The 12,169-nt window shown below is 47.1% G+C and overlaps 1 protein-coding gene across 2 annotated transcripts in view; it reads left to right on the forward strand.

Annotated features, from left to right (window-relative positions):
- Positions 1 to 12,169, forward strand: part of cpne9 (copine family member IX) — a 78,630-nt gene that overhangs the window by 63,189 nt on the left and 3,272 nt on the right. For both annotated transcript variants that reach the window (XM_067445751.1, XM_067445752.1), the window contains 2 exons: positions 2,979 to 3,160; positions 10,479 to 10,606. In XM_067445751.1, coding sequence (XP_067301852.1) covers positions 2,979 to 3,160; positions 10,479 to 10,606 — 310 coding nt within the window. The remainder of the gene's footprint in view (positions 1 to 2,978; positions 3,161 to 10,478; positions 10,607 to 12,169) is intronic.

Genomic DNA, 12,169 nt, shown 5'->3' on the forward strand with positions numbered 1-12,169 from the left:
TACCCCTGTGGATTTGCTCACTGGTTTGCACCGTGGGTATTCTACGTAGGTTGTGCGCCACTGCACATTGTTTACACTACACACAAAAGAGCTTTCTATGTAGGAAATGTGCCCACTTTACAGTCTGCACTCCTGCACCCAAGCACTTTTCACAAAGTTCACTCTCGCACACACAATATAAATGTGAGGCGTGCGCCCACTGCAAAGCCTGCACCGCCAAAACTAACACTATCCCCACAGTGTTACAAGCAGTGTTACAGCACAAGCAACCCGGCTAACAGGCCCCTATTACTAAGCGGCCAGCCCCCGAATCTAATTCAACCCCTGGCTTTACGAGCCCAGGCCTGGCAGGCCATTCCTGGTATATAATATTGGGTGTTGAACATATAAAACGAGGTTCTCGCTACAGTTTTGCTCGCAGACCCCGCGATTCAAGCCGTGGTCGAGCCCTCTGTAAGAAGCAGTGTCAGTCACGTGCTTCTCGCTGAGGCATTGAGACTGTTAAAGGAGAGAGCGGCGAAAACAGTACACCCGACGCTAGCGAGTCAGGTTTTTACTGTCGCTAATTCCTCATGCCGAAAATGGGTGGCGGTCTCAGGCCCATTTTCCAGGCATCTGAACAAAGCACTTATGACACGCTCGTTTCAAGGTGCTGACGGTGAAACAAATCCTCGCGCACATTCGCCCCGGGGATTGGGTTTTCTCAATAGATCTGAAAAACGCATACTTCACGTTACGATAACCCCCCCACCCCCACTACAGGCCATTCTTGAGATTCGCCTTCGAGGGGCAGGCTTATCAGTACAGTCATTGTCATAGACTCAAGACTTACGGCATAAGAACCGTGCATGGCTAAGCATCTCCTTTTATGGGCAGAGCACAATCTGAGCTCCCTAAGGGCGGCTTACGTGCCAGGTATTCTGAATCAGGGTCCGGACATGTTATCCAGAGGACCCATGTCCCCAGGGGGATGGTCCCTTTACCCGCAAACAATTCAGCTCGCACAGCACACGCTGCCCAATATTTTTTCTGCAAACGCAGGGATGCCCTGGCCCATGTTGGCCCAGACTCCCTCTATATGTTCCCTCCGATCGCGATCCAGCTGCAGCCTGTGCTTTTTAATAGCCCCACTTTGGAAGAACCGCACATGGTTCTCCATACTGTTTCAGCTGTCAGACACAGCCCCATGCCTATTCTGCCAATGAAAGGGAAGGTCTGGCATCCCAATCCCGAGCTGTGGGCCCTCCACGTATGGCCCATCAACGGTATCCGGGAACCTCTCTGACAAGTTATGAACACTATTTCGGAAGCTAGAGCCCCTGCTATCTGGCAGCTCTGCTTTGAAGTGGTCAGTGGTTTTCTAACCAATGTGCTACGCGAAACATCGACGCACACTCATGCGAACTGGCGGAACCGCTCGCTTTCTCCAAGAGCTAATGGATGCGGGTCGTCCCCCCTCCATACTCGGGGTGTGTGTCTCCGCCATAGCAGCTAGCCACGCTCCGATCGCGGCACATTCACTAGGGAAAAGTGATCTTATTGTGTGTTTTCTTAAAGGGGCCAGGAGATTCAGCCCGCCTTGCCCCTACCTTGGTCCCTATTTGGGACCTCGCCATGGTTTTGGAGGCCGTGAAGGGTTCCCCCTCCTAACCACTTCAGAACACGAGCTTGAAGCACATATCACTCAAAACCGTTTTTCTGCTGGCTGTGGCCTCGGTTAACCGAGTAGGTGGCTTACCTGCACTCTCCGTGAGCCCTTCCTGTCTTGAGTTTGGGTCCAGCAACTTCAAGGTTGTGCTCAAACCGAGGCATGGTTTTATGCTGAAAGTGCTATCAACCCCTTCAGTATGCAGGTCTTTGCACTGCTTAACCCGCATCTCAGAGAGAATAAGACGCAAACCTATTCTGCCCAGTCAGAGCATTGAGATTGTATCTAGAGCGCTCCGCCCCCTTCAGGCAGTCGGATCAGCTCTTCATTGCTTCGGTGGCCGCACTAAAGTTTGTGCTGTCATGAAACAGTCTCTCACACTGGATAGTGGATGCAGTCCCACTAGCATATAGGTCCAGGACCTAACCTGTCCTACAGGCATTTAAGCCCACTCCTCTAGAGGCATGGCCTCATCTTGGGCTTGGTCGTGTGACATTTCTTTGGAAGATATCTGTGCGGCGGCAGGCTGGGCCTCTCCGTCCACTTTTATCAGATTCTACAAGTTGGAGGTTCCAGCTCTACAAGCAGGGCTTCTCTCCATCTAGGCTCTATCTTGACCCTGGCAAACAGATTGCCTTACATTTTGGCCTGTACACATTAGTCCTTAAGCACTATTCATTCATCATAAGATCCGACTATGTCCGATCAGCTGTTCAAACGAACCGACTCTTCCGGTTCTTCATTCCCCTTATAAGCCGCCTCTGTCGGTGTCTCGGGGGTTTATAACATGTGCTTTGGGTATACTGGGTCAGTCAGCACACACGGCGCTTTACATTGTGTTCCCATACGTAATACGAGGAACCTCTCTCGAAAGGGAACGTACTCTGTTACTTTCGTAACCTCGGTTCCCTGAGAGAGAGGAACGAGTATTACGTTCCGTGCCGTGTTTATGCTTCTCAGGTATCGCTTCAGTCGATCTTAAAACCTGACACCTATGGCGAATTAGGGTCTTATATAGCCTCCTGTATGCAAATATAAGCACCTTTTTCGGCGGGCTTCTGGAACGCCCCCCATTGGTTCGTTCCTCTCAGCCGCCTCACCATAGGTTCCTGCAGTTGCCGCAGCCCGGCCAATCAGAGCGCTCCTCGCGCTGGGCTATGGCCGTGCAGCTCACTGCGCTTTACATAGATACCTTTATTAAAAGTTTTGCTTCACATTCTCGAGAAAAGGAGTTTTTCCCATACGTAATACTCGTTCCTCTCTCTCAGGGAACCGAGGTTACGAAAGTAACCGAGTACGTTAACTTGTATTGATTGATACCCGAATGCAGGAAACCCATCACAGCCGACATCTCTCCACTACATGAACCCGTATCAGCTGAATGCGTACGCCATGGCCCTTAAAGCCGTAGGGGAAATCATCCAGGATTATGACAGTGACAAACTCTTTCCTGCCTACGGTTTTGGTGCTAAACTCCCTCCTGATGGCAAGATCTCTCATGCTTTTCCCCTGGTGAGTAACGGCTCAAAAAGAGCCATCATTAAAAACGCACACACAATAACACCACAGCAATGTAGAAGGTTTGTTTACCCAAAAAGTAAAATTCAGTCATCATTTACGTACTGTCATGTCATTCCAAACCGATATGACTTTTTCTTTTTCGGTGGAACACACAGGAACATATTTTATTTAAAAAAAAATGTTTTGCTATACAATGGACATTTCTTTCTTTCTTTCTTTCTTTCTTTCTTTCTTTCTTTCTTTCTTTCTTTCTTTCTTTCTTTCTTTCTTTCTTTCTTTCTTTCTTTCTTTCTTTCTTTCTTTGAATTTTTGAAAAGAGCACAATGCTTACTACTTTTTATTTATTTTTACAAAAAAATCTGATACGACTATTATGATTTGTGTTATATTATTATTATTTTTTATGAAATTAAATAACTTTTTATTTATATATAAAATTAAATAACTTTTTATTTATAAACTATTTAAATAGAATTAAATATATTGTTTAATAAATTATTTATTTATTTATTCATTAAAAAAATCGACAAAAGTAGGGACGCACATATATAAATTATAATATAGAATATTGGCTGATACTTCTACAAATTTTACTACTACTTATTATTATAATTAATTTACATTAAATATATATTTAAAATAAATGATTTATATATACAAAAAAGCTACAAATGTAGGGATGCCCTTGTCTGGCTATCATCAGACTAAGCTCAATGTAAAATTGAACATTGGTCTGGGGAGTCTGCTCTGTATTTTCTACTACACAAGAGGCGTGATCAACTGGCATTATTCAAATGACTCTTTACGCTATAGGGCTTGGGCGTTGTGACGTCATTTCTTGGCGTGGCGGCCATGTTGACGGCCTCCTTTACTGCTACTCGGACTACTGCGCACTGTTTATAGACGTACTCCCTCTTAGTCGTGTGTCTTCGTGTGATTATTTTGGTGTTATTTCAACTATGGTAAACCGTTGCTGCATTTTGGGGTGTAACAGCGCAACACATAATCACCGTGGGAAAAAGGTCGAAAATGGATTACATTTCCACTGTTTTCCTGCTTGGATGCGCAACCACGGACAAGAAGTATAACAATACGATGTGCAAAAAGCAAGAATTATTTATTTCTTTATTTCGATAGTCCACTTTAAACATTCTACTAACTATGTACGTTTTCAACTACATGTCAACTAACTCATTATTATTAGGTAGAGTATTAGGAGACCTGGTAGGTTATGGTTATATGGGGTTCGGGTTAGTAAGTTGAATTGTAGTTGCAAAGTTAATATAGTCAGTAGAATGTCTGTTGGGGGCCAACAAAATAAAGTTCCCTTTCGGGGAACTCGAGCTGCGTCGAAACGCTGTGAGAACGCCTCTGCGTTAATGCGTCGTGAAGCGCCTGTAGAACCATTCCATCGGAAAAAAGATTGATCGTCGGCGTGATGACGTCATCGACCGGAAGCTATAAAACGTCCGTGCAAACAAACAGGAACTAGCTTCTGAGCCTTCAGCAAGCGATCTGTGTGAACCTGTCTGTCTATTTGGTGTTTTTGTCTGTCTATTGAAGAGTTTTTCCACCCTTTTTGTTAAATATTTCATATATATTAACAAAACAAAGAGAAAATAAAATAGATAGAGAATTATGGCGAGTGAAAGCAGTTGTGTTCATCCCTGCCCACGTTACATCACGAGTGCCCACCAGACCTCTAAAAACAACGTCGGCGTTGGTGGGCAAAGCGTACTCGGCAGCGGGTCAGGCGGCTGCATGCCTGCACACTATGGCAATCGTGCAGGCATACCAGGCTGACCTGCTGAGGGATCTGGACAGTAGTGATGCAGTGGGGGGAGATATTATCACGGAACTTCGTTCTTCTGCCGATTTAGCTCTCCGGGCCACCAAAGAGACGGCCAGATGTGTGGGCCGCTCTATGGCAGCCTTGGTGGCCACGGAGAGGCATTTATGGTTGAACCCCACTGACATCAAAGAGAGGGAGAAAGCTTTTCTGCTGGATGCGCCGCTTTCTCCTGGAGGCCTCTTCGGTGACGCAGTCCATACTGTCACCGAGAGGTTCCAGGAGTCCAAAAAGCAAGCTGCGGCGCTCAAGCAGTTTCTCCCTCTCAGGGTCCAGGTCCCTGGGGCTGCTGCTGACATCAAGCAGCCCAAGCCGAGTACGAGCGCCTCGCACAGGGCAAAACAAAAACAGAGCGTCGCCACCCGAACTCCCCCTCAGCGCGGGGACGAGGGGCGGCGCTCTCAGGCGAGGCCTTCGAGGGGCAGGGCTGATCTGAGGACAGTCCTGATCGCCAAGAAGGCCTCGTCGAAGCGTTCCTGACGCTAGAAGCGCCAGGACGCTGAGGGTGGTTCCCCCCGTAGGGAAACGGTGTTTACCCCTGCCTACGGTACCCGTTTTGCCTGCGGCGCCCTTTGGGGGCCGCACTGCCAACCCCGCCGCAATGCCGGGGCGCAGTCGGTCTCCGCGGGCCACCTGAGGGTGGTCCGCCCCCTCCTCGGAGGGCAGGAGAAACAAAAGGACGCTGAGGGTAGTCCCCTCCGAAGGGAAACGGTGTTTACCTCTGCCTACGGTACCCGTTGTCCTGCAGCGCCCTCTGGGGGCCGCGCTGCCAACCCCGCTGCAATGACGGGGCGCAGACGGTCCCCGCGGGCCACTCGAGGGTGGTCCGCTCCCCCTTCGGGGGGCTCCCGAGCAGTCAAGTCAGTCGTTCCCTGCCGGTCCGCCGCTTCAGGGCACTGTGCTTGTTGCTCAAAGTACACCAGAGGCCAGCCTCGAGAGGCTGGTTCCCTTAGTAGATTTTTTAGACGAGTGGAAACGTCAATCAAATATATCTCATTGGGTCCTGCAGATAATCGAAAGGGGGTACGGCATTCAATTCAAAAGTCGGCCACCTCCTTTCAGCGGTGTCCTACCTACAGAGGTGGGCCCGGAGCAGGCTCTGGTAATGGTACAGGAAGTACAGACACTCCTGCAAAAAGGGGCTATAGAGAGGGTTTCCCCTCCCAGCAGGGAGTCTGGGTTTTACAGCCGTTACTTCATCGTGCCGAAGAAGGATGGGGCGTACGCCCGACATTAGCTTCCTTTCGGTCTAGCACTGTCACCCCGCACATTTACCAAGTGTGTGGATGCAGAACTGGCGCCGTTCCGTCTGCAGGGCATCCGCGTACTGAGGTATATCGACGACTGGCTGATTCTAGCGAATACAGAGCAGATGGCGGTTCAGCATCGAGATGCTGTTCTCGCGCATATGTCGAAGTTGGGGTTGAGGCTGAACGCCAAGAAGAGTGTGCTTTCTCCGGCTTAGAGAACCACTTTTCTAGGTGTGAGCTGGGACTCGGTAATAATGCGGGCGCAATTATCGCCAACACGCATAGCATCGATCCTGGCAGCAGTCAAAGAACAGAAGCTAGGCCGGGCCGTCACTGTGAAACAGTTCCAGAAACTGTTAGGTCTCATGGCAGCAGCGTCCAACGTTATACCTCTTGGCCTACTGTACATGAGGCCACTGCAGTGGTGGCTCAAAACAAAGGGATTCTCCCTGAGGGGAAATCCGCTCCGCACGATCACAGTCACGCGGCGATGCCTACGTGCTCTGGTCATGTGGAAAAACCCGGGGTTTCGATCTCAGGGTCCCGTGTTAGGGGCTCATGTTCGTCGCGTAACGCTAATGACAGATGCCTCTCTCACGGGCTGGGGGGGCGACCACGAGTGGTCGCTCACCCCAGGGTCTATGGCAGGAACATCAGCGGCACTGGCACGTAAATCGGCTAGAGATGCTCGCAGTGTTTCTTGCATTGAAACAGTTCCTGCCCGACCTCAGGGGCCACCATGTGCTAGTCAGGTCAGACAACACATCGGTGGTCGCCTATATAAATCACCAGGGGGGTCTGAGGTCCCGTCCGTTGGACAAATTGGCACATCGGATCCCCCTGTGGGCCCAAGGGAAATTGCTGTCAGTCAGAGCAGTATATATCCCGGGGGTCCTAAATCAGGAAGCAGACAGCCTGTCGAGGCAGGGGCTGAGGCCCGGGGAATGGAGACTCCACCGAGAAGTGGTGGAGCTCCTATGGAAGGTATATGGGAGCTATTTGCTTCGGAGGAGAGTTCTCACTGCCCGCAGTGGTTTTCTCTGACCCATCCAGCCCCGCTGGGGTTGGATGCCATGGTACAGGAGTGGCCGAGGCTACCTCTGTACGCCTTCCCCCCGATTGTCCTGCTTCCAGGAGTTCTGGAGAGGGTACGCCGGGACGGGGCCCAGGTACTTCTAGTGGCTCCGTACTGGCCGACCCGAGTATGGTTTCGGACCTGATATCTCTCCTGGAAGGCTCTCCGATGCTGTTCTCGCGCATATGTCGAAGTTGGGGTTGAGGCTGAACGCCAAGAAGAGTGTGCTTTCTCCGGCTTAGAGAACCACTTTTCTAGGTGTGAGCTGGGACTCGGTAATAATGCGGGCGCAATTATCGCCAACACGCATAGCATCGATCCTGGCAGCAGTCAAAGAACAGAAGCTAGGCCGGGCCGTCACTGTGAAACAGTTCCAGAAACTGTTAGGTCTCATGGCAGCAGCGTCCAACGTTATACCTCTTGGCCTACTGTACATGAGGCCACTGCAGTGGTGGCTCAAAACAATGGAGCTTCCGACCAGGAGGGATCAACTCTCTCAGGCGGGCGGGAGATTCCTGCACCCACGCCTAGAGATGTGGATACTGTGGGCCTAGGCTCATAGAGGAAGGTCTCTCGGCCGAGGTCGTAGAGACCATCCTTCACTCCAGAGCTCCGTCCACGAGGAAACTGTACGCTCTGAAATGGAAACTTTTCTCAGCATGGTGCAGAGAACGCCAGTGGGACCCAGTTAACTGCCCGGTTGGTACAGTGCTGGAGTTTCTGCAGGCAAGGTTCTCGGCAGGGTTGACCCCCTCCACAATAAAGGCGTACGTGGCGGCCTGGGGTGCCTTCCACGTCCCTTTGGGTGGAGTGTCTTTGGGAAGACACCCTCTGATTACACGTTTCCTCTGTGGCACTTTAAGGTTGAGGCCTGTTATGCACTCGAGGGTCCCAGCATGGGACTTAGCCATTGTTTTGCGGGGCTTGTCCGAGCCTCCGTTTGAATCCTTGGAGGAGGTGTCGGATAAGTTCCTCACCCTCAAGACTATATTCCTTTTGGCTATTTCATCTCTCAAAAGAATAGGAGATATTCAGTCCCTATCTGTAGGGCCCTCATGTCTAGAGTTTGCGCCGGGGATGGTGAAAGCATTTCTACATCCCAGGCCGGGTTATGTCCCCAAGGTTCCTACGCGCCCACGGGGCCCCATTTCTCTTCAAGCATTCTGTCCTCCTCATTTCACAGCGTCAGACCAGGAAGGATTAAATCTGCTGTGCCCTGTTAGAGCACTACATACTTATGTCCACAGAGCTGCCCTGTGGAGGAAAACTGATCAGCTGTTTGTAGCTGTTTCGGGCCCCCTAAGAAAGGGGCCCCAGTATCTAAGTAGAGAATGAGCAAGTGGGTGGTCGAGGCCATCTCACTTGCTTATGAGGCGGTCGGGCAGCCATCTCCACTGGCTGCCCGGGCGCATTCTACCAGGGGTATGGCTGCTTCTAAAGCACTGTTGTCGGGGGCTTCCCTCCTTGACATCTGTAACGCGGCCGGTTGGTCGTCTTCATTAACTTTTGTCAGGTTCTACGAACTAGACCTGGCATCTACTGTTGGGGCACAGGTACTCTCGTAACCGTGTGCGCTTCGGCTTCACACATACGAGACACTTGGTCCTATGGCGTTGTGGGTATAAGCGTTCTCACAGCGTTTCGACGCAGCTCGAGTTCCCCGAAAGGGAACGTCTCAGGTTACGTATGTAACCCTAGTTCCCTGAGGGAACGAGACGCTGCGTCGCTCTGCCATACTCCCGGCGTGTCCGTGATCACTTACTTCAGGCTTTATCAGAAGTTAGTTCCTGTTTGTTTGCACGGACGTTTTATAGCTTCCGGTCGATGACGTCATCACGCCGACGATCGATCTTTTTTCCGATGGAATGGTTCTACAGGCGCTTCACGACGCATTAACGCAGAGGCGTTCTCACAGCGTTTCGACGCAGCGTCTCGTTCCCTCAGGGAACTAGGGTTACATACGTAACCTGAGACGTTTTCTTCGTCGTCGGTGCTGCACTCTTTGTTGGGAATTTAATGTGGATCCAAAACGTTAATATATTTTCAATTTTGTCCATATAGCAGTCCCTGCCTTCCCTATTTAAAGGGATTGTTCACTTTAAAATGAAAATTCTGTCATCCTTTACTCACCCTCAAGTTGTTTCAAACCTGTATGAATTTCTTTCTTCAGCTGAACACAAGGGAAGATTTTTTGAAGAATGTCAGTAACCAGACAGTTAAGTTAACCAGCCATTGACTTATATTTGTTTTTCCTACTATGGAAGTCAATGACTCCAGTTAACTGTCTGGTTACTGACATTCTTCAAAAAAATCTTCCCTTGTCTTCAGCTGAAGAAAGAAATTCATACAGGTTTGAAACAACTTGAGGGTGAGTAAAGGATGTCAGAATTTTCATTTTAAAGTGAACAATCCCTTTAATGTATCCCGGTAAATTCCACATCCCTTTCGGGATTTTAACATGATTTTTCTTTCTCTCAACTCTGCTTCTCCTCGTTCGACTTGCTGTATATTTACATTCGTGAGGCCATCAACATGGCCGCCATGTCCCAGAATGCAACGCGCCGCCCAAGCCCTATTGGATAGTCCTTCAACCAATCAGTCCGCAAAAGGCGTGATCAATGGGCAATGACTCATTGTTTCATTGTTTCTCTATCTGTCATTGTGTTAAACCCGCCAATAGCGTGTCAGGTGGATAAGACAGACTGTGATTGGTTCCAGCAAAAGTGTAACAGAAGCAGTAGAAATTAATGCACAGGTTTCCAGACTGAGGTTCCAAGCAAAATCAAATCGCCGGCAGATCAGGCTGGGTTTAGCCAGTCTAGAGATGCATAGATATAATATATAGATTTTTATATTGAATTTATATTTATATTGAATATTGGCTGATACTACCACTACTACCACTGATTATTATTATTATTATTAATAAATGACACAAATCATGACATGACAAATCATGATATTCATTATTAATACTTAACTATGCTGTCATGAATTTTCAGCATTGGACATATAGCACACAGCAAATGCCTCAGCCCAGTATGAATAAGTCAGAAACGACTGGAGTTATTCATCATGTGTTATATATGAACTTGTGTAGGTCCTCTCCAATGCATGTGTGTTCTGACCTCATAGAACTCTGACTGTGAGAATGCAAACTGCGTCGGCATCGAAGGCGTGCTGGAGGCATACTATGACTGTCTTCGTAAAGTGCAGCTCTATGGCCCCACCAACTTTGCCCCTGTCATCAACCAGGTGGCACAGTAAGCTAAACAATCCTCCTGCAATTGACACCAGGTTGAGCTCTCTTTCTGTGTCTCTCCCCTGATCTTTTTTTCTGTCTCCCCTGTGAGCTAAACTCTTTCCTGTCACTATCCACTTGTTATTCAACCTAAAGCCTGTCCTCTCGCTCCACACAAATGCACTTACGCGCACACGCGCTCCAAAGACTCCTCCAGAATCCTTTGCTTGACTAACACTTCACTCAGTGTACCTGCTGCTCAGATTCAGTCGAGGTCTGATGTTTTCCACGCAGAAGCTTTTTAAAAGGGACATATCATGGAAAGAATATTTCTTGCTTGCTTGAAATAAAGGACTTTGATGTACAATGTAGGCAGTGTTCGCAACACAAAGCGCCCTCTCCAGTTGCTCATTATTTGTTGAGACTGAGCTAAAACAAATAGGTCATTTACAAATCAGTGCTATTGTGATGTGAAGCCATGAGTACATTAACATTTAAAGTTTAAATGTAACGGATGAAGGACAGTTTAAACTATTTCAGATATGAAGAGGTTAGCCATTCACAGCAGAGGTCATTTACATGCAGTGTCAAAAGTACAGTAGAAAAAAACAACCCATTTAAATGTAAGGGTTAGATAGAAAATTGTTGTGTGAAACTAAAAAATGACAGTTTTTGGTACAAGAAACCTTTAGAGAATTGTCATAGTGAAAGCTAATATTTAACAAAAATAGGACAGAAATAATTAGGACAGTACTTGATTTTATTCAAAATTAATTGGATTATAAAAAGTGGACATTTTCTTACCACAATGGTAATATATATATATATATATATATATATATATATATATATTTATATCATTGCTGTCAATTTGATTAATCACATCTAACAAGAGAGTTGTATGTTTACATAAAATAAATATGTGTGTGTGGTGTGCGCATCTGTGTGTGTGTGTGTGTGTGTGTGTGTGTGTGTGTGTGTGTGTGCATGTGTGCACATATGTGCATGTTTAAATATGTACAGGATATAAAAACAGTATATACACACAGCTATATATATATATATATATATATATATATAATGTAAACAAACTTTTATGTTAGATCCAATTAATCATGATTAATCGATCGATTTGACAGTACTAATATATACACATACAACAAAAAAAAGATAGAAAAGTAGGGATGCACAAATATAGATTATTTTATAGAATATAATGATACTATTACTACTAATTATTATTAATAGTAATAATAAATATATATATTTTTATTTTATTTATAAATGATATGTCTTCAAGACTTTAGACACTAACAGAACTCTTATGTAAGAATGTTTTGCACAGAAAGTCATGACATAATGAGGGTGATTATGTCATCAAATCCTGATCAAATAAAGCAGAAAAACACGGATAATTAGTGCTCTTTAAACTTGCCACAGAAGAAGAATGAAAACTTAATCTGTGGTCGGCTTCAAATATCGCGTATATCGAGTCATATATCAGTACGGAGCTCATCACGCAGCGTGACACAAAACCTAAACCTTACACACACATGTGAAGAAGCTTCTAATTGCCCTTGTCAGT

Source organism: Pseudorasbora parva, chromosome 6 (assembly GCF_024679245.1).
Source record: "Pseudorasbora parva isolate DD20220531a chromosome 6, ASM2467924v1, whole genome shotgun sequence".
Classification (NCBI taxonomy): domain Eukaryota; kingdom Metazoa; phylum Chordata; class Actinopteri; order Cypriniformes; family Gobionidae; genus Pseudorasbora; species Pseudorasbora parva.